General features: G+C 39.5%; 1 protein-coding gene across 3 annotated transcripts in view; it reads right to left on the reverse strand.

Moving 5' to 3' along the window:
- Nucleotides 1–24,037, reverse strand: part of Kras (KRAS proto-oncogene, GTPase) — a 33,523-nt gene extending 9,486 nt beyond the window's left edge. The window contains exons 1-4 of one of the 3 annotated variants that reach the window (XM_021164783.1): nucleotides 23,849–24,037; nucleotides 20,506–20,627; nucleotides 8,095–8,273; nucleotides 6,140–6,299 (exon numbers count right to left, since the gene is read on the reverse strand). In XM_021164783.1, the coding sequence (XP_021020442.1) occupies nucleotides 6,140–6,299; nucleotides 8,095–8,273; nucleotides 20,506–20,616 (450 nt within the window). In that variant the 5' untranslated portion in view covers nucleotides 20,617–20,627; nucleotides 23,849–24,037. Of the gene's footprint in view, nucleotides 1–6,139; nucleotides 6,300–8,094; nucleotides 8,274–20,505; nucleotides 23,431–23,848 lie in introns of those variants that run through there. The other 2 variants (XM_021164782.2, XM_029478156.1) reach the window with 2 other exon arrangements.
- Nucleotides 24,038–26,210: the final 2,173 nt, after the last annotated feature.

Genomic DNA, 26,210 nt, shown 5'->3' on the forward strand with positions numbered 1-26,210 from the left:
ATGTGCTCTGCCTGCATGTATGCCTGTGCACCTGTGCACACCTGGAGCATTTAAAGGTCATAATGAATCACATCTCCTAGAACTGGAGTTAACAATGGTTGTGAGCCACCATATGGTTCAACTTTCTCAAAGAAAAAATTAGGCAACATCCTAAAAAGTGCAACGTACTTATAACTATAGCACCAATTTCTTAAGTAAAACTCAACAAAGTTTTTATCTAAGAGCAATATCCAGAAACTTCACATATACATAGTACAAATTTAACTTCAGATGTAATACTGATGTCCATGCTCCTAAAAAAAAAAAATAAATACTTATGTGGTAAAATACGCCAGATTTCCTATTTAATTTAAAACATTTCATTTTAATAGTGAATTGCCTATGTAGGTGACTGGTTTATTTTTTATTTTCTACAATCAGTAAAATCAATGTTTCCACTGAACCAAAAATGATAAGGTGCACCTAGGATCTCCAAAGCGAATACACTGAAAACTTGAAGCCAGGCAGGCAGAATCAGGTAACTCAGCACTAAGGGCAATAAGCCAACCACTAGGGCTGAAATCCTGCATGTTTACATCATTTGTAGCCTTTAACAGTTAAGAAGATAGCTCAGTTATTTAAGGCATATTATGTTTTACAAATCTCTAGAGTATATTAAGAACTGAATCAGTGAAATTCAGTAATTTGCCTTTAAAATTCATAAAATTTTATGTCAGCAAAGTAGGCATTTAAATAATGATTCCATATTAAAGTATATACTTCTAGCAAATATTGTGTGTCATCCAGTGAAAAAAATTTTAGTGTATTTTTTATTATTTTCAAATTAATTTTCATAGTTTTTAACTATTTTCTAATAAAAATTATTATAGCCCCAGAAAAAAAAAATCTTCTTTAAAAATTGTGTGTGTGTGTGTGTGTGTGTGTGTGTGTGTACGTACATACACAGGTGCCTTTGGAGGCCAGAAGGCGGCCCCAGATGACCTGGAGCTGTGGTGACTGGTGGGTGTAGGCGGCAGGAGCCACAGCCAGGGCCTCTGCTCTCGAGAGGGACCAGCACTCTCAACCCCAGAGCTATCTCTCTAGCACCCCAACATAGTTTTGTTTTAATGGAATCAATTTATACATATCCTAGCAAGAAAAAAAACATTTTCAATTTGTAAAATCATTAAATGTTGACATTTTAAATAAAACCCCTACTTGTTAATTCTTAGTAGTTTTATCATTCATCCTCAAGACAGAAAAAAGCTTTACTTATTGATTTACTCATCTAGCACAAATGCTCACATTATATAAAGTAAATTATTTAAGACAAATGACTTGCAAAGTATTTAAAGTATAAAGTATGACTGGTCAACTTTTGTTTCATAAATAATTATTCTTTTTTAATTTGAAAGCCAATGAAAAACTTCTCCAAATATTTACGCATTTCTTTATAGAAAGAGGCAAACCAGGCAAAAGCTCATATTTTCTTAAAATCTTAAAGAATGTAAATATACCTTCTTTTTGAAAAAAAAGTTCAATGTCACTGTAAAGGTCAATGTGCTATGAAGGGAGAAAGGAGGGTCTTTGTCCTCTAATTTAACAGAAGCACAGTCTGATTGTAACACACTCCTGAATCAGTTGGCTGTGTCTGTGGCTTCAGTGAAAGAAAGCATCCCGTCACCAACTCAAGACTGTATGATTGTTGTTTCCAGCAATGCAGAGAGAGAATTGGAAGCCAATAATTAAAGAGACAAAGAGACAACTACCCATCACCAGAAATTTAGCATTAGGATCTCAGTAGCCAAGAAAATTAAAACCAAGAAATATTTACTATTGAAAAACTTTCTCTTTCTTAGCTTTATAAATATGAAATTTAAATGAATTTTAAAGTTATTTACCCACATTTTGCATACTTATTCCTTGAAAATAAACTTCAAAGTTACACAGGTATCAAGAGAACTTGAGAACACTGTCATTTATCCTCGCCCTGCCACCAACACTGGCTCTTACTTTTAAATACTACATAAGCTACATCATTATAAATATGGAATACTGATTTATTATTAAAAACTTTGAATTAATTTTTAAAGATAAGGCAATTATGACTACATGTTTAGCCCCTAAAGACACAGTGATATATACTTGAGGATATGACATACCACCACATTTGAACACTTTCAAATGACACTTAGTAAACTCTAAGGGCAAATGAAAATATCTATCTATAATCAAGGATATCCAAGTTTAAGTATGTAACTCCTCTTTGAACAAAAAGATCTAACAATATTTTCAACTCAAAGCAGACTGAGACTATGAAAATAGAGCACCGCTGTAGTGAACTGTTAACAAATAATACTCTTTATCTGTTCTCAGTAAGACTATAATTTATTAAGCATTTTATTCCTTTTGAATTTGTAAAACTTGCTGAAATCTGTGAAGGGGATGAGATATCCATGTAGCATCAACTATGACTCTACACAGATACTAGAACACCAGCCTTGGGGGGGGGGATAGAGAAACTAACCTTGTGTTCTAATTTTTTCCCCAAGAAACTCCATCAAACTATAACCCATCTCAAGAGCTATTGAAGTACAACATAGCAAGTGTTTAATAACTCATAAACTTCAGAATACTCATTTCATTGCACCTAAGGTTTTAAAAATTGTTTTGCTTTCTTAAATAGCTTTATGATAAGCTTTCTTTCAGAAATGCCTTCTATCAACTAGTTTCATATCTCTAGAAAGTAATTACAAGCCAAGAAATTAATCAGTATTGGGTGATTTTTAAGTCTGAAAACTTTCTACACTGCTCAAATTCAGAGCAGCAAATGTAAAAAGGCTGGACCAGTCCTTCTGAAAACCCTGCTTGCCATCACCTGACACAAGCTCATGCTGACTTTTGGTTTTAGGAGCCTGGCAAAAAAACAGCCTTTCCCAAGGTGTCTGTGTTTCAGTTGCAACAGGTTTTCCTAGTGTGCTGTCCAAAGAAACCAGAAAAATCTGTTAATTACTAAGTGTCTTGATAAATGTGAACTAGCACTTTTATATACTAGGAATATCCAGGTCACATACTAGAACACCAGCGAAAATGTATATCCTTTATTCTTTCAAAGGAGTAATAGACTGAAAGAACTAAAAGGCAAAAATCCAGCTCAGCACAGTGCCATACATCTGTAGTCCCAGGGACTGGAAATGAGAGCTGGGGGGGTGGGGGTGGTCACTTGAGCACATGAGCTCCAGAATAGTCTGAGCAACACAGCAAGACCCTGTCTCAACGTGGGCAAAAAGCACACACACACACGCACACGCACGCACACACACAAATCTATTAATCATTATATACTGGCAAGGTACTATGCATTTAAAATTAGCAAGAAATGTACTGATAAAAATACACATGCTGTAACTATATCTTAAAAATAGAATATAACTTCTTTCATTAAATATACAAATTTTGCTTTAAACTAGAAAAATCAGCCTGTGAGTTTTAGGCTGAAGGACTTATTTATCTACTAGCGACTCATCAGTTGCCATCTAGAGAGGTTGAGACTGGCACACTACAACCTACAGGCCAAGTACAGGCAGGGTCAGCCGTTCTGGTATTAGCTGACAGCGAGTTTTAATTTTCAAGGCTTCTTAGGGAAAATAATATATAAGATAGCACATTGCCATCTGGGCCTCTGTAGAAAACAATTGTCATGCCCTGACTTGTATCTCTGAGAACTTCTGAGTGAATACTCAGTTTCTATTACCATAAATACAAGCCTTTTGGTGCTTTTTGGTAAGCTCATGAAAAACAACAAAAATTCAAGCAGAAAACAGGTTCCTGACAAAATACATTAAGGACAGGTATACATAGCTAAAATAACAAATAAACAAATAAAAAAGTAACAAAATACTCCCCAAAAGGAGCTTCAAATCTTCACAAAAATTGGAGAGGTAAAATTTATTAAACTGTACCTCAGCTGGGCAGTGGTGGTGCACACCTTTGATCCCAGCACTTGGGAGGCAGAGGCAGGTGGATCTCTGAGTTTGAGGCCAGCCTGGTCTAAAGAGTGAGTTCCAGGACAGCCAGGGCTATGCAGAGAAACCCTGTCTCGAAAAAGAAAAAAAAAAAAATGTACCTTAGATATTATAAATTACCAAAATTATTTGGAGTAGCTCTTTAGAATCTTCCAAAACTTTATAAATATTAAATTATTTTTAAGAACCATTAATGATTTTTCAAAGCAAATTAATTTCTAAATAAAACAAGTCCAGTGAAAAGTGAGCATCCAAGTTATAGTTAGGCAATATATTGTTATATAAAAAAAATCAAAATACGAATAAACACAAGAAGGGCTAAGCACTGCTTAAGAAGTTTCTGTAATCTTACCTCTATACATGCCAGATGACTCACATTACCTAAAAATCAAATTTAAGTTCTTGTATTTCTATACCATATGCCTTTAAACTATCAGAGTGAACTGGGCATGGTAACATATGCCTGTGATCTCAGCACATGGGCAGTAGAGGCAAGAGTTCAAGGCCAGCCTCTACTACATAGTCAGTTTGAGATTTGCCTGGGCTGTCACTGTCAAAACACCAAAAACTAAACACAAATGAAGAAAGCAAAACATTTTTTAAAGGTGTAGGTAGTTGTGTGTGTGTGTGTGTGTGTGTGTCACAAAACATTGTTAAAGCTAGAAAGCTATTTTAAAAAGAAAGTAGGCAGTGTTCTAATCAATAATGAACCACAGCACACCAAAGTATTAATGTCAAACACAAATCATAAATTAAATGCAGTTATTTAAGGCTCTTACCAAGTGAGAAAGTGGAGTGCAACCCAGAGGTAACCCAGAGACTCCGTTCACTGTGCTCTATGACCTCTACTCAACCTGGGCCCAACTCCCAAGCTAGCACTGCCCAACCATTCCAAGGAATGCACAATCCTGGGCTCCAACACAAGCCCACTGGACTACATCTGGATGTGACTTTGCAAGGTCAGTTGGTTTGTGTGTGTGTTCAAGCGTGAGAAGCGCTTCTGCGTTTACAGCCCAGGCTCAGGCTTTCCCTGTCCTCCGTGAGATGTCAACAGCGATATTTACTAGTATGAAAGGTCCCTTTACAAGCTTAAACAATGGAAAGAGTAAAGTGTGGTGGTAAAAATCTATATAGTATGTTTTCAATAAAATTCCTTACATTGAATTATGTCATAAGAAGTCTTAGGGGAAAGTTACAGATATTATATTTTCTGTACTACTTCTAAAGAAAATCAAGAAGACATGGAAATAGAACATAGAAACAAACCTCTTCCTGTCTTTGGAGTGTGGGATGGACTTGAATAAAATAGCTCCTCTACCATGAAGCCTAGTGATGTACATCAAGTCTCTATAAACTCTAAGTCAACTGTGAACAAACTGGCACACAGGAGATGCCCACATGACCAATCTCACTACAGAAACTCACTTTTTAAGAATGTCTAGTTACTTTCTAAATATTCCCTTATTTTAATCACAACATTCTCCCTAAAGAATAGCTCCACAAAAAATTTCTGCCAAAATGTTATTCTTCAAATACAACAAAATTTAATCTAAAAACAAATCCTTAAAACTGCTTCTAAAATAGAAAACTCAAAACTTTATTCCATCATTCTTTGTCTTTATCATTTCAGTGGAAATTTTTTTTCCACATTTCTTGAACCCTACATGTAAAATGTACTCTAGGCGGAACAAAAAATTTCAATATGAAAAGAAATCAAACTACCAGGCATAGTGAAGTACACCTGTCATCTCAGCACCTGCAAGACAAACTTAGGAAACTGAGAGTTCAACCCCAAGCTGGAGTACACAGAGAGACCATTTCAACACTCCACCCCCCAGCATCCCACAGAGGGGCTGGGGGGGAGGAAAGAGAAAAAAAATCTAAGTAATATTATGGTCCCTGGATAAGAAGTACTGTCCACTCAAGAGAAAACATTTGCCAAATAAACATTATTTTATTTTATTTTCTGTTAGGATAATAAAAAGACTGGAGAATCACATTAGATGATTAACATGTAACAAGAGTTATGGTAGCATGTATACCCTAATGATGCCATCAGGAAATGAAGATCAATGATGAATACCATCTGGAGCACCAAGCAGAGCACAGACTCACGTCTGTCCAGTTGTACTCACCTGTCTTGTCTTTGCTGAGGTCTCAATGAACGGAATCCCGTAACTCCTTGCTAACTCCTGAGCCTGTTTCGTGTCTACTGTTCTAGAAGGCAAATCACACTTATTCCCTACCAGGACCATAGGCACATCTTCAGAGTCCTTTACTCTTTTAATTTGTTCTCTGGGGAAGAAACAAAGTGAAGCAGAAGCATAAGTAACACAAAAATACTTCAAACCTCGCCCTCAACTTCATCTCACAGAGCTTTACTGAGTGGTTTCTTCACATGAATCCTAGTTTCTACCAAATTGTCTTCACTTTCCTTATTTTCCCTCTAAGACAAAAAAAAAATCTTACATATCTGTTCACTTACATATATAAAAATAAGAAATATACAAAGGTTTCAAACATTTTGGTTGAAAATTATCTTAGCAATATGATACATATATGTAAATGTGTATGTATACAATTGAAAATATTTTTATCCAACAGATATGGTGACTCATGCCTTCAATCTCAGCACTAGGGAAGCAGAGGCAGTAGGACCTCTGTGAATTCAGGACAGTCTGGTCTACATAGTGAGTTCCAGGCAAGCCAAAGCTACATAGTAAAACCCTATCTCAAGAAAAAATGTGAGCCGGGCGTGGTGGCGCACGCCTTTAATCCCAGCACTCGGGAGGCAGAGGCAGGCGGATTTCTGAGTTCGAGGCCAGCCTGGTCTACAAAGTGAGTTCCAGGACAGCCAGGGCTATACAGAGAAACCCTGTCTCGAAAAACCAAAAAAAAAAAAAAAAAAAAAAGAAAAAATGTGTTTGCTTTTACCAAACATGAGTTACCAGCATCAACATAACTGCCATTTCAGGACTCCCTGCCATCTGTGGGTAAACATTCTGAGACTCTTGCATGAGTGCCTGAAACTGGGGATAGCACCAAACTCTTCCTTCATAAACTATCTTCTCCTACAGTACATGTCAATAATTCAGCTTAACTGACAATATAGTAGGAGAATAAAACAAAAAAATATAACAATATGTAATAAAAACTATTCAAAATTTAGAAATCCTTCATTTTTTGAAATTTCCATTTCATATTTTCATACTTAGGTGAGGTGCACATGAGTGAAACATCAGACAACAAAGCTATAGGTAAGGGCTCCTGCATTACTCAGACACAAAGACAATCATGAAAGATTTCAGTTTCCATGTTTAACCACGCATATGTGTGTCTGCGTATAGGTACATGCATGTGAATTCAGGTGCCAGTGCAGGCCAGAAGTATTCAATTCTCTGGAGATGGAGTTCCATGTGGTTGGAGATGCCTTAAATGGACATTCACCTAGAATTAACTTTGGTTTTCTGGAAAAGCAACACAGTCAATAACTGCTGAGCCATTTCTCCAGCCCTGAAAACTGATTTGTTTTTTTTAAGAGCAACACTAAAGGGAATACAATGTGTATTCTGTTCAAAGTCTCTTTTATGTTTTGTTGTCAATGCAACGTATAAATAAATTCTAAATTTGGGGGAAAAACCCCTTATAACCATCTAAACATATTAAGAAAAAAAAAAAAAACCATTTAAGGCCACTGCTTATCCAACCAATGAAATTCTGTAGTTAAATATGATTATTTTGAGGCCATTCGAGTAACACCATCTCAAACCTTTTTTTCCATGTTTGTTTCTGGTTGATACGGCTACCTATCTAAGAATGTAAAAACCTTACTTTTCTAGTGCAGGGTAGGGTAGGTAAGAGTACAAAGGCCCTGGTGTCAGATAGCACCCCTGCTATCTGTACAAACAAGGACAAGTCATGTAACTGCTGTAACCCTAAGAAATGCATTTGTAAAACAGGGATTCTGCATACTTGATACAAATGTTTTCAAATGTAAATAGATCATGCAGGCATAACAATTAGCAAAGAATCAATAAATGTAAGCTATCATTACTTCACATGCCAACTTTCTTATTCAACTTAAACCCACCTATAATGGTGAATATCTTCAAATGATTTAGTATTATTTATGGCAAATACACAAAGAAAGCCCTCCCCAGTTCTCATGTACTGGTCCCTCATTGCACTGTACTCCTCTTGACCTGCTGTGTCGAGAATATCCAAGAGACAGGTTTCTCCATCAATTACTACTTGTTTCCTGTAGGAGTCCTGAGAAGGGAGAAACACAGTCTGGATTATTACAGTGCATCTTTTACAAGGTGATGTAAACAGCTCAGCAATAGAAGACCCCATTCAAAACAGGCAAAGTACGGCAGACAGTCTCCAAAGCAGACAAGTGGCCAATAAGCACTTGAAGAGATCATTAAGAGAACTGCAAATCAAAACCATTAGACACCATTGAGCACCCATTAGGATGGTGATTGGCAAGCACCTTGGGAGAAGGAGGTGGACAAATCTCTGTGAGTTCAAGGTCAGCATGGTCTACATAGTGAGACCTTGTCTTAATGCACTCCTGGCCAAAGAAACAAAAACAAAAACCAGAAAATAACATATTTGAGTATTAAAAGGGATGTGGAAAAACTAATTGCTAGGCAGTGCTACTAGGAATATTAAATGTTACAGGAAAAATAGTTTGGCTTTGGAAGTTAATGTAGGATTACTGTATTATGGTCCAGCAATTCAATTCCTACACACACACACACACACACACACACACACACAGAGAGAGAGAAATGAAAGCAGAGCTTATGTAGCCAAAACATAGAAACAACTTAAGTGTCATAAGGGGGGACAATATTCTGAAAACATGCTACAATGTAGATGAATCTTGAATACATATGCTAAGTATCATAAATCAGACACCAAACATTTTATTATTTCATGTATACTAGATACCTAGAATAGGAAAACTCAGAGAGACAAAACAACAGAAGTTCCTCTAGAGACTAAGAAAAAGATAATTAGAATTGCTGTTTAATGAGTACAGAGCAAAAACTTTCTAAATGCAAACAATGCTAATGGTCACACAACACTGTAAATATAATAATGCCGCTAAACTACACACTTAAAAACAGTCAGGAAAGATGGCTCAGCCATTAAAGGTTAGGTTCACAACTAACCAAACCAAACCAAACCAAACCATAGGAGTGGCAAACCGATTCACACACACACACACACACACACACACACACACGGTATGTGAAGATTAAGACTTGTAATCATATAGATTTAAAATGTATTAAAAATTAATACTACAAAAATGGCGCTCACAACTCTTATTCATGATGACCTGGATATCAGACCAACTAGTTTATAAATCAGCTCAGATCAGCAGGCTAGATGGCTAGAGCCTTTCTGTACCTGCTGAGCCATCTCACCAGCCTTAAGGGTTCATGTCCTTGACAGAGATAATTTCTACAGAGATTCAGCTCTTGCTTGTCTCTCTTTTGTACTGATGCTAAATATATTTTTTGTTTAGCTTTTGCTTTTACTTTCTGAATTTGTTTTCTTCACGCTGAGGATTAAGCCCAGAGTCTCACATCCGCTAAGCATATGGTCTACCACTGAGCTGTAATTAGAGCCCCACAGTTTAGTCTCTTCTACTTCCTAAGCATCAGCATTACAGGTGCCCCTGTACCAACAACTTACAAAACTCTCAGACCTCATTTGACAGCACACACATAAAGTGACAGCTGTCTCTGCAGGTATTTTGTAAGATGTTTCTGTAATGACCGTTCACTCATTCAAATAGACCAAGACACTGGGAAAGTTGTCTCACTGTTCCTTTCCTGATGCGTACTGACAGCAAAATTCTGATCCACATGCAGGTATCATAAAGTGTAATCCACAGCCTACTTATAAGCTATGCTGCTAATTGCAAACAATGAGTTTATGTTAAAAATTCAGTCACTGTGAAGTTATTTGACTACAGCCAGTATTCTCAGAAGCATGTAGTCCCCGTGCTACATGAAAGACAGGGCACTTCAACAAAAACTAAGGGTCAAAAATGCTAAATAACAAAGTGTGATCTGGAAAGAAGCCACAGGTCTGAAAAGAAAGCAAAAAGCAAGCAGAACAAAAAGTGGTATTTAGGGCTGAAGAAATGGCTCAGCAGGTAAAGGTACCTGTCACTAAATCTGCCAGCCTGAGACTGGTCCCAAGATCCAGTGGAAGGAGAGAATCAATACCCACAATTTGTTATTTAACCACTACATACAGCAGAGTATGCACATTTGTACACACACGAAGATTAATAAATTAACTTAAAATGATACATGTACAGTAAATATTTTGTTCCAATTTCAGTGTTATTGACAAAAAGTAGGGAAAAACAAAACAAAACTCTGTATCAATGTAGCATCTAAAACCCAAGAGGTTTTAAAAAAAAGCTTAACACACTTCCCCACAGGCCAAGATCTATCTTGCCCACTGTTTTGTATGCCCCAAGATCAAGACTTTACACACTAAATGATTCTGAAGCCAGCAACTCCGAGACCCTGAAGATGATGTGACAAAGACTCATGTAGCCCTCACAGAAAAACCTGCCAATCCCTGTGGGTAAGCCAGTAAAATAACTTCACAAATTTGAGGTATTCTGAAAACAATGTTTTCCTTTATTAAAAATAATCATATTATCAAAGTACACATTGTCAAAGTTCAACCAATTTAAAAATAGATCCAACTACAAGACTAGTTAATGATGGAACAAAGAAAAACACCAATATTTCACATTTTAAATTAGTGTTATTTCCTGCCTTCGAAGAAGGCACACCAGGTAGTAACTTACTACTGTCCTCAGGAAATCAGGACAAAATAAAGTCACTTAAACTCACTGAGCACAATAAAAGAACAAATAAATAGAAGTTATTCCATATAGGGGAATTATCTTCAGCAAAAGTGACTTTTTTTCCATCTATGAAGTAGTATAAAACTTCTAAATAAAATGTACTCTGCCGGCAATAAGGCACTGGAGGTGGAATAAAATCATTTCTGGTGATGAGGCACAGTCCTTTCAGAAAGCAATTTTGTAGTTATTTAAAGTAATATAAATGTTCATAGCCTTTGACACAATGCCATTTATGATGATTTTAAGAAAGTTAACAGTTTAAAATAACAAGTTATATACTAATGAGGTATCTTAAAATATCTTACAAAAATTACATTAGGTAATCAATAATAACTCACAATATTACACCATTTGTCTATTCTCAAAATATCCCATAAATCCAGGCACCTACCAGCACCACTACCCCATCAGGCATCCCTAGAGCACATGAAGGAAGGTACTGACTCGGACAGGACACTTAGTCCAAGGCACTGTCTACTCGGCAGGCACTGGTGTACTTCCTGGACTCCTAGGATGTGTTCTATTCAAGGAAGCAGAGGACTGTTCTTTAAATGTTGATCATGTCATCTACTTAGTCTCTCAGTTCTATTTCCCTTCTATTTTAAAAGACAAAATCTGAAGAACATTCCTTCTCCAACATTTCCAACGTTGCCTGCCCACCCCCAACATGCTTTGAACTGAAAAGTAGCAGTGCTAAGTCTTAAATATTGCAGGAATCAGTAAATATCTGTTGAATGGATGCATCTATTTAATATAAATACATGCAAATATGAAAAACCTAAATGTAATTTTAATTACAATTATGTTAATACAAACACAACAGAATTTTTAAAAGATTGTACTAAAGACACTGCTCATCTGAAATGAAACCACATTTTTATTTTTATTCATTTTATTAGTTTGCAAGAAGGGTTTTTTTTTGTTTTTTTTTTTTAATTAACAGTTCAGCTTTAAATATTCTTCAGTGTTTTGTTTTTTGGGTTTTTTTTTTTTTTTTTTTTTGGCTTTTCCGAAACAGGGTTTCTNTTTATAGCCCTGGCTGTCCTGGAACTCAGAAATCCGCCTGCCTCTGCCTCCCAAGTGCTGGGATTAAAGGCGTGTGCCGCCGCCACCGCCCGGCTTTCTTCAGTGTTTTAAGTGTCTTCTAAAGCTAAGTATAAGTTTACGATAAAATTTTAAAAGATTTCATAAATTTTAATATGGTAATAGTAATTTTTAATTATAAATTCTAACAAATTTAGTATATTATACTTTCATTCAAATCATATTATACTGACACAATCAGAATAATATAATTATTTTAGAACATATAAGACAGAAAGCTGAGGTTTTTCAAGTATCTTAAGGTTTTCAAGTATCTTAAATTTTAGACCATGAAGAATGACATCAATTGAGGAACAACTGCTAAGATATGACAAAACAGCCCGACTTTGAGACAGACATCTGAAATCCCAGAAGGAGGAGATCAGTCTGAGCTATTTTACAGTGAGTTTAATACTAGCCCCAGCTACCTGAGAAAACTCAATATTAAAAAAAACAAAAGCAAAAGTTGGTGCACACACGCTATGCATTACATCACTTTCCCAAGCAACACTGAGAACACACCCATTCATCACTAACAAAAATTTTTTGTTTCTATTTTGGGAAAATGTTTCCATACAGTACAAATGGTTGTGGTTTTATTTGAGGAATAATATTACTTTTTGAATCTTCATACTTCTGCTATGCCTTGACTCCTTTGTATCTTGTTAACTTGTATGACTTTTTAAAAAGTGTTTGTTTGCCTGCCTTTATGCTTTAATGAACATAAACTTTATCTGTAGAACCATTAAGAGGAATTGGGGTCGAGGTGGGAGATCACTCAGGGAAAGAAAAACTCAGTGACCAGAATAGGTCTGTGGTTTTCTAGTGCAACTCAATTATATTTAGTATGCTCATTTTTTAGAATAATCTAAACTTGGGAAGACAGGCAACAGTGAACAGAAAACTTAAAAGGTAATGAAGCTTTCACTGAAAGGACTCCTATTACTATTAATAGTAATTACAGCAGCTGATGTGTACTGAGCCCTTACTTATATGCAAACAGTGTGATAAGCTTATTACAGGTACTGTCTCGTCCAATCTACCTTCAGGCTGTGCCTTTGTCTTTCATTATGAATAGGGATGCTGAAATATCAGCTCATGCGTTATTTGGGGATTTACTTCTGCAGTGATTTGCTGTTTTCTTAACATGTATTACAAGTACTTTTTACTGTTTAGTAACATCTATGGGAAAAAATTATAAAATTGACTTTCTCTGTTTATGGTCTAGCATGTTATATTATTACCTTTCTAAATATTTAAATCCATTGAAGAATGATGTGTTCCATACCACTGTATATAAAGATTGTACCCTCAGTTCTCAAAGATAGCTAGAAATATGCACAACAGCTGGATATGACTAATACCAGAACACAACAGAATTGAAGAGCCAAGGCTGGGGCTTGGGTGACACATTTTGTAATCCCAGAACTCACTTGGGAGGCTGAGGCATGAGGACCAGTAGTTTGAGGTCAAAGTCTAGTGAATTCAGTATAAGGCCAGCCTAGGATACATGACACTCTTTTAAAAAACACCAACAACTGCAAAAGAGGGGAGAATGTGAAGTACACAAATAGATTTATAAATTCATTCCTACCTACTATGCTATATACTCCAGGAATAGTTACTGCAATCCTAAAGGTCCCATTTTGGGCTACGTATTACAGCTCCTTAATCTAAAACAAAAATGTTCTAAAGTCTAAATTTTTGGATTAGGGATGTTCAACCAGTAAAATTTGCACAAACATTCCAAAATCCTAGGAAATGAAATTTGAAAAATGTTTGGTTCCAAACATTTCATGTAAGATATTCAATTTATATATAGTTTCAAAAAGCAAAAAAATTTGTTTTATCTTTCTTTTTCTTTGTTTTGTTTATCTTTCCCTGAAACATGTAGTCCTGGAAGTTGCTGTGTGTAACAGGGGAATCTAGAACTCAGAGATGACCTACCTCTGCTTCCAAGTGTTGGGATTAAAGGCATGCACTACCATGTCTGCCTGGTGGTTTTTGTTTTTGTTTTCTGAGACACAGTATCACTATGTAGCTCAGACTGTTCTCAAATTCAAAATCCTCCTGCCTCATTCCTCCAAGTGATAGAACTACAGGTGTGTACCACCACAACCAGCTCAATCTGTATATGGAGGAAGCAGATCCAGAGGAAAGGAAATGCATGTAAGCAATGAAGCAAATAGAAATAAATGTTAACACTAAGCTGGACAAAGTGGAATGGTACCATGCAAGAGGTCAACTTTGCCTGTGTGACTTAAAGACGGGAGAGAAGGTCACTCAAGACAGGAGCAGAGAAAACATACAAACATGAAATACCACACTGAGTATTGTAGATTCAAAGAGTTCAGCTCGTCTTAGCTTAGTGAAAATAAAGGTAAATAGCAGAGAGTAACAATGAAGCAAAAACCAGCTTCTGAAACCAGAGTCTGAAACACTGCTCTGAAGAACTGCACTTTACACTGTCCAGTCACCTCTGAAACGTTTCTAGGTAAGAAGGGGCACTCAGACTCCCCAACCTGACTGCAAGCATTGGAACAAACTGTGGAACGGGAGAGCTATTGTTTTGCCCTTCCAGATACTGCTTCAGCTCAGCACACACACTCAGAGGTACCAGCGATAGTTGCAGGTGAAGACTTTGAATTTTTAATTACAATATTCCCCAAATCATCGCTGCAACCCCTGACCATCAGGAGTAGTAGCCACTTCTTGATGTTATATTGTATTTCAGGGTTGTCTTTTCAGTCTTCTCCTACCTAATGAATTCTCCATATGAAGTTCTCAGTGTGGAAGTATCTAGTAGTGCACTGCTGACTCCAGTAACTGTCAAAATCAAAAGGGGGAGAAGGAGGAACTGAGGGAATAATGAAGTCCTTACAAGAAGACAAGCGAATGTTACTAAGGTGGCCAAAGCAGTAGGGATGGAGAACACTTAGCTGGTCTAACTGGCACAGCTGCCCTCACAGGCAGCTAGCAGGAATGTAGACGAAGTACAGTGACTTGGCTCTGTGACTTGGCTCAACAGTGACTTGGCTAGTCCTCAAAAAGTTAAACCTGGCCAATCTCAGAGGTACTAGAAGAGATAGTCACACAAAAAATCTGAACATAAATGCACAACAAAACTGTTATTTAAAAGAGCTCTAAAGAAGAACCCAAATGTCATTAACTGATGAATGGATGAACAAAATATGGAATGTCTACAAGAGAGAACTACCTTCCCATAGAAAGGAATGAAGTGCTAATATTGTAACAAGGACAAACCCTGGAAATATGTAAAAATCAGACACAAGGCCAAGCAGCAGTGGCACACACCTTTAATCCCAGCTCCTGGAAGGCAGAATTCGAGGCCAGCCTGGTCTACAAAGCAAGTTCCAAGACAGTCAGAGCTACAAAGAGAAATCCTGTCATGAGACTAAATAAATAAATATCTGACACAAAAGCTACACTGAATGATACATGATTCCTTTAAATGACATATTAAGACTATGCACATGCAAGCAGATAGTAGTTAGTGGCTGCCAGGGGCTGGAAGGAGAAGGGTTTGGGGACTGACCACTAATGTGTATGGAGCTCCTTTCTGGTGTAATGAAAATATCCTGGAACCAGATAGCAGTGATAGCTGTAACCCTAAGAAATAACTAGTCATCACTGGCTGCGTACGTACTTTAAAATGTTATTTTGTTCTATGTGATTTTCAGCTCAATGTTTTAAAGACAAACAGAGACGAAGTGTAGAGAAGATGAGTGTCATTTTAATTCGCAACCTAAAGGCATCCTGACATGCAGGTCTTGGTACTCAGAAAAGAGATCTAAGCAAGAGACAGGCCTGGAGTCTTTAGCTATTGACAGCTATAGAATTTCCTTCCTTGTGGTATGGACTTATCAAACTACTTCATCTCCCATCTACTCCAAGCCATTGTTCTTTCAGTGATAAAAATGGATATAATCATACACAGGACAAATATCCAGGTGAGGATTAAAAACAACAAAAATCCTTTCATAAGATGGAAAGTATTATACAAATCCATTATAATTCTTTTATACAGTACACCGAGCATTCTACTACTGACCACAAAGTGGGATTCAGACCACTGGCTCTTAGTGACTGCCCAGAAGTACACCTTATCCTTATACAGCCACTAGACATCTGGACTTAAAACGGTCTTTGCAGTTCTCCTTACCATGTCAAAACACAACAGGTCTGGACAAGACCCAAGAAAAACAAGCTAAAACTGACAGTTCAAGATTCCTATTTTGATTGGTGAACAAGGATATTAAAGACTTTGTTCTCATGATAAAATAAGATTATAAAGTTCTTTTAAAGTAGGAATAAAGAAAAACAAAAACTTATTTTACAAATTCTAAGCTCTTGGAATTAGGATAACGAACACTTTGGAGAAAATAAAAATGCACTACTCCTTAAAAGACAAAACTACCATTAGTTCAAAAATCTGAATAAACTCAAAAATTATCAGATTTTTGAAAACAAGGATACTAAAAGGCACATATCAAGCACAAGCAATCAAATTCAGGTTGTACTGCAGCTTTTAGTGCCTTCATCCAACAAGCTCAGCCCAACCAGTGTTCACAAAGGAAATGCACCCTGTGCTCTCCTACACGGCCTTCTTTCCTCTTACATATTAACTGCATAAAAGACTCCCAAGTAAAGTTAGCAGATTTATAAACTGATATAACTACAGGTTGCATCTAAAGGTTAAAAATACAAAAAACAACCTTGAGTTTTCATTGTTATTTATTACAAAAGCAGGTAAATTACCACTAGAGGGCACTCAAAAAAGGAAGATGAGCTGGCCACAGCTTTAGAGGAAAGTTTTCTTCAAACAAAACTGCTTTTAAAAAATAGACTTCTAGTCAAAAAGTTTTAATACAACTTAAGAGTAGGATAACATACTGCACAGTAACATAACAAATCTATGTCATATTTGAAAATCAAAATAAAAGTTATCACTGGGACATAAATTTGGTAATCTGAGCAATAGTTAAAACTGTATGTAGCACAAAAGGCTTTAACTCAGAACTGCTGATATTCTGAGCTAGTTCTTTCTTTGCTATTTCTAGTTGAGCTGTGTGAGGAGTTCATATGATATTGCAATAACCATTTCCCACTAACAAAGTTAACTGAAAAACTAGTGCACTTCAAAAAGGACAAAAATTTCAGAAGTCAAGGTGATTCGCTATCTCCAATATTAACATGTTCTATGGTAGTTTTCTATTATGTATCTGCCATCAAGCAGTCATTAGTAAATTCAAGTTACAGTATACTGATGCACAGACTAGAAGATTATTAAATATTTTCTTAGTTTCAAAGATAGCTACTTTTTCACTTACCGTAGTAGAATTATCACTTGTTTCACAAAGTTTAATAAATTCAGTCTCAAACTAGCTAAATATCTTTAGGCCAAGTTAAAACACCTCACAAGTTTACAGATATAAATCAAAGAAGCAATGACTGCTCTCTTGCACCTCCTAGGATAATATTTTACAAATTTGAAATCACTAAAAAAAATGTAATGGTATTATCACTTAAATTTTTAAAAAGCATCCTGCCATTTTTTTTAATATAAAGATGTAATGGAATCCCAAAGTACAAGCACTTCACCAATGGGCTGGCTATACCCACAGCCCTCCTTTATTCTTCACTCTAAGACAGGGTCTCACTAAGCTGTGCAGGCTGACCTTGCACCTGCTCTGTAACCCAGGCAGATCTTAAACTGGAAATCCTTCCGTAGCGGCTGCCCCTAGGCCCAGCTCCCATGCTCTCATTTTCTCTCTGGCACTTTTCATCAATTGAAACTTTTTGTACTTGTAGGAAGTTGGCATTTTTAGTCAATCAAATCTCTTTCGCTCTTTTGCCCTTCTTACAGCTAAACCACACCAAGAAAGGACCATGCCAGTTTCCTCAGACTCGCCACAGATTGTGAGATAAGGTATAGACTTTTCTCCAGCTGCTAAACTACCTGGGGGAATGTCAAGGTCAAAGTTCACAGGTTATCACTGCTCCCCAGAGTCAAGTCTTCTGGCATGGCAGAAATCATAATCAAGGTTAGAAATTTAAATTTATAAACTTTTCTACCTTCTTCATACTTAATGAATTGTTAGGTGTATATTACATGTTAGCAAATGTGAACTAAAGGCTTCCTAAGCTCTATTTTACCATTGCTCCTACAGCTCTGGCTTCAGGCTGTAGATATTCAGGATGCTTTCTGAACTAACAGGAGGAAGCACAATAGAACCCCTCAGATTTTCAAGGAAAATGAAGGTTACTTCTGCTGAAAGCATCTTCCAAATCCCAGGAAAACTTTCACATTTCACATGCATTCTATTAAAACTTCCTTTTACATGTGATTTAAATGGTATAACATGCCAAGTAACCTTGCGTTTAGAATACCAGTCAAAATGGGTGAACTTTTTGATCTTTCTGGAAGGAAAAAGCAGAACTACATTACAGCACTGAGCTGACCTGTCAAAAAAATCAGTGTATGAAGACTAGTACAGAGGAGCTCTACGTCACTGGTGTAACTTGTTAAACTTGACCAGCAAATAAAAGTCATTTTTATATCTAAGTACCATCTTTTGAAGGGTGGTATACTACTACTAACATTATTTGATACTTCCTAACAATTTTTTAATCAACCTTCAATATTCTAAGTTATATAATCACCTTCCCAAGCTCGCCATTGCCCTCAAAGCCCAACACAGCACACTGTTTCTTCAAGACAGAACAGAGACCCAACCAAGCCAGGGCACTGTGACCTCTTGAGATTTCATAGCTATGGATTCTGAAGCACTACAAAATTCTACACGTCTTTTTTTTTTCTTTTTAAATTGGTACATGAAGTAAGGATATAGCTTGGTGAGTAGAGGATTGCCCAGCAAGTCAGAGAACGTGGATTCGATTCCCCAGCACAGCCTAGAATGAGTATGGAGGCATAAAAGCCTGCAATGGAGCCCTGTTACTCAAGGGGTGGAAGCTGCATGATCAGGATTGCACACTAGGTCTCAGCTACCTGAAGAGCCACCTTGGGATACATTAGAACCTAACAAAGAACTGAAAATGGCACATTAGAACAAAGAGGAAAAGCTAAAGATTGGGATATCACCATACTGCAGTAAAGATGCCTAAAAAATAATCTAACAATAAGGTTATTTCAAAGGCAAAGTAACATTTATTTCACACTTCACTGATATTAAATTTAATATATTTAGACTACACATAAATACGCGAACAATTACCTTGTGAAAAGCCCTTCCTTGGCCGGGCGTGGTGGTGCACACCTTTAATCCCAGCACTTGGGAGGCAGAGGCAGGTGGATTTCTGAGCTCAAGGCCAGCCTGGTCTACAGAGTGAGTTCCAGGACAGCCAGGGCTACACAAAGAAACCCTGTCTCTAAAAAAACAAAAACAAACAAACAAACAAACAAGAAACGAAAAGCCCTTCCTGCTAATCTCGGAGGTTAAATACACTCTTCTTTGGTTAGGAAAACCTAAACCTACTGACAGCAATAGGAGGTACACCAGATTTTTCAAGATCTCTTCCAGGTATCAATTCTATTTCTTAGCAGTTGGTCTTTAATTGGTTAAGATTCTATGAAATGAAAATTGTCTGAAAATAATCCTGAAGATCTTACTCATCAAACTGTATTAAGCTTAAAAATGTCAACCATCGGGGCTAGAGAGATGGCTCAGTGGTTAAGAGCACTGACTGCCCTTCCAGAGGTCCTGAGTTCAATTCCCAGCAACCACATGGTGGCTCAACCTTTCTGGTGTGTCTGAAGAGAACAACAGTGTACTCACTTACATAAAATAAATAAATCTAAAAAAACAAAAAAAACAAACAAACAAACAAAAACCCTTTTGTTTAAAAAACAAAACTCAACCATCAAGTGATTCTATTTTCCTAGTATAGTCAAATTTTCTCATCACATCAACATTCCAAGTAATCCATAACAATAAAGTGTTCTCAAAAGATTAACTTTCACTGTACATGGTGGTGTACATCTTTAATCTCAGCATCTGGGCAGCAGAGGCAGGTAGATGGATCTCTGAGAATTCAGAGCTAGTCTAGTCTACATAGTTGAGTTCTAGGACGGCCAGGGCTGCATAGTAAGACCCTGTCTAAATAAAGGACACCAAACAACAACACAATAACAACAAACCCAAAAAACAACAAACCTTTCAGGAATAGATCAAAGGCAAAGCTATATTCTAAACTCTCACAAAATCATGAAATTTATTTATCAAAATGCATATACAAAGCACAGATGGCACCTTGGACCTTATTCTCTGTGGCGAGCTCTCAAGATAAGTGGAGTTCCTTGCACCTATGGTTCCCTAACACTCAGTTTAAAGCCTTGGGACTAAAGGACATCATATATAACTGAAGTAACTTTCAATATAATTTTCTAATAAATATAAAAATGATATCTTTTTCAAAGAGGATGGCTGCCATCCTTTACAAGCCGTATGTAGAATATAAAGCAACGTTTACCTCTATCGTAGGATCATATTCATCCACAAAGTGATTCTGAATTAGCTGTATCGTCAAGGCACTCTTGCCTACGCCACCAGCTCCAACTACCACAAGTTTATACTCAGTCATTTTCAGCAGGCCTTATAATAAAAATAATAAAATATAACTAAATTAGAACATGTCTCACACAAGATTATCAAATACTTTATCAATATTTTAACACTCACCTTTGTGTGTAAAACTCTAAGGTATTCTGAATTCAGTGACTACAGATGTACAGAGTAACCTATAAGTCACTTACAACTCTTCTCATCAACACTTAATAAAAATACATGGAAACCAGTACTTCCATCTTCTATCATTTAGCTTGTTGATCTAAACAGCCAGGTTACTGTTTTGTAGCAGCTAATGGCTCTCAGAGGAATGTATCATGACTTCACTCAGTACAAATATCCTGCATAGTACGCTATACCCTGTGGACACACCCGCATGAGCTTGTCGACAGCTATCCCAACACCTACCCTTGTAGTATTCTTTGTTGACTGGATATTAAAAGTTAGAAGTTAGGTAGCCTAAGAACATCTTTGTTGGAGCCCAAAATTGCAGAGAACTGTTTTAAAGCCATCAGAGCAGTTCTGCAATGAAGGGCAACAAAATGGGAAGCCGAAGCTGGTGTCAAAACTGCACTGTGGTGAGGAAAGACACATTTAGGCAATGAAGCAAATAAAGATATTATTTGATGGCATTTTAATCTATAAACTATCTGTGGAAAATGGGATTAAATATTTGGGATAGGATCAGATCAATTTTAACATATAATCCTTTGAGTACTAAAAACAGTACCTCTGTACAAGGAAATAAAATTGAATGAAATTTAGAGATAAAGACTATTTTTGGCAAGAAAAAAAAATGTAAAGAATTTAAAGAGTTTCTCAGTAACCTCTGTGACTTCTGCCTTGCTTATAATACACTGCTCTCCCAACAGGTGCACTAAGTGCTGGCAATGTATACAGTTAACAGCCCTAAATACAACACTGTTCTTTCCTAGTCTGCTTTTCCAAACATTTTTGAAATAAAATTAATATATTCACTTTATCTCCTTTCCCTTGTAGATCATATATTACTGCAGATAAAGAGACATATGGATACAAAAGAATGGCACTAAAGTCACAATTTGTTATGGAATAGGTAGTTCCAGGTCAATGTAAGTATATACAGTGTAAACAAACACAAAATACGGTCTACTTATTGACCACCAAGAACTGGTCACACAGGCACCAAGAGGGAAAAATGCACTTGGTTTTTCCAACACACTGTCTTCCTCACCCTGTGCCTGAAGACCTCAGTAACAGGACCACAAGGGCAGAAAACCATTGTTATCAGACCTTCATCCAACTCCTGCCCTACTTTGCCCCACCTATCCTTTCTGGCTGCTTGTCTGGGGCCATCCTGTGAGCCATTACTAACCTAACTTACCTGTTTGCCTTCAAGTTTTGTAACAAATGTAGACCATGGCAAATGGGATAGATGAAAAGAAATCACATGGCAATGTGACCTTTGCCTCTCCCTCCCGCAAACAGTGTGGCTAGCTTACAAGAGCAATTTTGGGTCCCTAAAACTGTGTGGTAGGGAACAGGATTAGGAGGTTAGAACTGTTTTTACAGCAATTGTTTTTTAGCCTTCTTACTATTACAAGGACAGTTGGTTCTCTAGGCCCTGTAATCACAACAAAGAGAATGCAGATGCAGATATGAGATGTAGATAGGAAAGAATACAGTTATGTCCTATGAAGCACAATTAAACAGATTGTTAATGTGTAAAACAAAGCTACTCTAATTCTTTGTTCTAGAAAAGTTTATTTTTTTTTCATTAAAAATGAATTCATGTTACCAACAGGCACTTTATTCCTAGTTCTAAATAAACTGAAAAAAAAATGTTACTTCTAATATAGTAAATATTGGCATGTCCACCCCCAAAGGATTTCTGAGACCCTCAACAATTTGTTTATAGGTGCAAAGGGGTCCCACAGACTAAAATGTTGGCTAATTTAGGGTATACTGTGGACAGATATTGAATCATTTACACCGTAGCTTTTGCTGAAAATAAAATTTATTGTCAGGTTTTTAAAACTTAGTAATATTTAATTAAGTCCACTAGAAAAAAAAGTCTTACTCAAGAAAAACCTTAAGCCTGAAAGGTTCCCCCACCCCCAGTTACAAAAGGTAATAAAGGGGCTCAATTCTAACAAAAGTGGTAAAATTAAATTACTATCCTCCATCTCTTAAAACCAAGGATGCTTGTGAACAGCTACAATTTCAAATTAAATATATGGATACCTAGCGTATCTGATGTCTATTGTCTATCACATGAGGGGTCAGCAATCAGGCCCTCGGTGGAAGAGTGACACTGGTCGTTTGGTGGCAATTTCGAAGTGATTATTATGAGCAGACTTTTTCAACATTTCCTCTCTGATGATTCTTCCACGACAAACACAGCATGCCATTCTGCTTTTAAATCCTTGCCTTGATGATCACCTAGCTTTAACAAGGCTGGCTCTGGACTTGAGCTGCTACATGGGCCTAGGGGGATTTCAGTGGTCGGCCCGGAATGCTACAATGAACTCTGGAGTCTGGAAGGGGCAAGGGACAAACCGCAGGACTGAGGGGAGAGGGCAGCAGGCGATTCAAACTTGACTCTGTGAGCCGAGCTGCCTGCGCTCCACTCGGGGAGAGTCCCCTGCCTCGGTTCTCGCCCTTCGTCCCCCTTGTGTTTTCACCACACAAAGCCACTCAGACTTGCCGCATTAACTTTTCTGCTTCCGTGCGGGTCGCTCGCGGGCTTTCCGCGCAGGGCGTGGGCCACCTGTTCTGCCAGCACCATCCCTACCTCCACCTCCTCCTTTGTGGCCGCGGCAATGTCACAGCCCTTACAGGCGTGGGGGAGGGGAGCGGTCGCGAACTCCGCGGCGGACGCCTTCCCCCCCCCCCCGAGAACCACGACGCCCTCCGGCCACCGGGTCCGAGCACCTCCCGCCGCGACCTCCCCCGGGGCCCCGCAGCCCGGCCAGGGGAAGCGGCGTCCCCGCACAGCCCGCGCGCCCGACAAGTTGAGCCGGGCGCGGGGCGCCAGGCGCGGATGCCGGGTGCAGCCGAGGCCGGGCGCGGAGGCCGGGCGAGCGCGGAGGGCCGGCCGCGGCCCGGAGGAGGAAGGAAAGCCGCCCCGTCCGGGAAACGGCGGCCGCCCGACCTCGGCGCCCCGCGCCCGCCGCCCCGAGAGCCGGCTTCATTCAGCGCCGCGGCCCCGCCCGGCCGCGCCGAGCTCCGCACCGGGCAGCGGCCCAGGAGCGCCGCCCGCGCCCTACCTCTCTCCGCGCCGCGGAGCCGCCGCGCCTCAGGCTCCCGCCGCCGCCTTCAGGCCCGCGCCGCGCTCGCTCCGGGTCCGAAATGGCGCGGGAGCGGGACTCCGGGCCGAGCCGCCGCCGCCGCCGCCTTCCCCTGCCGTCTCAGCCGCCGCCACAGCGCTGCCGCCTCAGCCGCCGCGGCCGCCGCCTGCCGAATCGAGCCCGGAGTGCGCGATGGGCCCGGCGGGCGGCCGCAGAGCAGGCCGATCGATGCGCTCGGTGTTCCGCGCTGCCTCGGCCGCGCGCGCGGGAGGGAGGGAGGGAGGGAGGGAGCGGCTGCAGCGCTGGGAGCCGAGGAGAGCCAGGGCGGGAAGCGGCGGCCAGGACGGGCCCGGGCGGGGGCGCGCGAGGGTGGTGCCGAGAGGGTGTCGGCCCACGCGGACCCCCGACCCGGGGTTGGCGCTCCCGATAGCCCCGCCTCGCCGCTCGTTCGCACGCGGCCGCCCGCCCCGCTGCTGCTCCTCGGGGCGCGCGCGGCGCCGCCGGGGGCGGACCCCAGCCGCTGGCCTCGCGGTCCCTTGGCCGGACTGTCCGAAGCCTGCAGCCTCCCAACCCGGACCTCCTCTTTTTGTTTTGAGACAGGGTCTCTCTGTGTAGACCAGGCTGGCCTTCTGCCCGGATACCACAAGGAGAGCCGCTCTGTAGGAAGTGCCCTTGCTCCCCAACAGGACAGATCCGAGGAGACTTCTCAGGACGCCAGGTAGAAGACATTCATTCATCAGTTACCACCGCAGAGTTAAACAGGGAGGCAAATAAGCGTGCATTCCTATAGACCGCATCGATGCCCCTTCTAAAAAATGCCATCAGTTGAGGCCTGGAGAGCCAGGGCCCCCGCCCAAAAGACTGCCCACCCACCCACCCACCCACCCACCCACCGCCGTCTGTCCTCACAGCCACATCACCAGCCAGCCACGCGTGCAACTGTTACACTAGCTCTCTGAAGTGATGTCGCTCTTCTTACACCCCTACCTCTCCCTCCCAGCACCAGGTGGGAGGCCCGGGAAACAGGAGGACGACAGGGAAAGAAAGAGCGTGCCTACTCTGTGTCAAGTTAACTGCTAAAATGTTTTTGCACATACCGTATTTAATTATCACAACGCCCCCGCGAGTTAAACATCATCTCGACTATTTTACAGATGAAGGAAGAAATTTACGGAAAGGGAGAAATGGCGTCCACATTACGCTGTTAAGCTGTAGGAAAGATACTGAGTATCTCAGTCTGCCTTGAGCTCCCCCGTGGCTCACAGTCAGTCCAAGAACATAAAGGCAAAATTCTAAAATTCTGCGCTGCCTTTGACCACTTGCTACCTTCCCTTCCCTTCGTGTTTCACCTTGACTCCTGGCAGCTCCGAGAATGGGGAGGCTGGCCTCTTCCTCTGAGACTGTCTGACTCCTAACTACCAATGCCCAGAGCTTCCTATATCATAGGCTTTAAGCCTTGTTTAAATGTCTCATTTCTTAAGTGAGAGCTTTTCCATAAAGAGCGTCTTTGAGACTTCAGTCTCCCCTCAGTCCCCGAACACTGCTCCTAGTTTTCTCCAGGACACTCACCACCATTTAATGCTTTAGTTTAATTATCTTTGGTTTTTGTTTGTTTTGAGAGGGTCTCTATGGAAGAGCAAGCTGGCCTCAAACTCATAGAACTCCTCCTGCTTCTGCCTCTGACTGCTGGGATGAAAGGCTTATCGCACTATGCCTGGCTCTCTTGATTTTCTTAACTCTTCTCTTTTCCCCCAACAAAGAATAAACTCTGTGAGAGTGAGGATTCTGACTTGTTTTGTTGACTGCTAAAGTTCTAGTGCCTGTAACAGTCCTCTCTTACAGGTAAGATATTCAGGGAAGGCATGAAGTGCTGAACGAACAATCCAGGCACCTTCTTTATGAACCCTGAGATTAAATCCTTACTTAGAGTTCTTTAAACCCATCAGTGTCTGCCTTTATCATCTTATGCAACCGGCTTTTATACTCACCAAGGTCATCTTCTGATGAGCCACATGCTAGGTGACTAGAAAACTGCTGAATAATGAGCTCTTTGAATTTGTTAAATTAATTTCTGCTTATTTGAACATTGTTTTGTACCAAACCACAGATTATTCTGTGCTGATTTAAGTCCACAATAAGCATATCTCTCTCTCTCTCTCTCTCTCTCTCTCTCAGCTGCTAGTTCAGTGTCCTCTGCAATTGGTGCTCTGCTAACCATAAAGGGACTGCAGTGCTCTGTAGAGCACTTCGATGCTGATTATAAAAATTCTGGCAGCAGCAGAAATCTAATCCATCCACAGGGTCTCAGTTACCATCTTGGCTCGTGGTTCCCAAAATGAGT

The sequence above is a fragment of the Mus caroli genome, chromosome 6 (genome assembly GCF_900094665.2).
Source record: "Mus caroli chromosome 6, CAROLI_EIJ_v1.1, whole genome shotgun sequence".
NCBI lineage: Eukaryota > Metazoa > Chordata > Mammalia > Rodentia > Muridae > Mus > Mus caroli.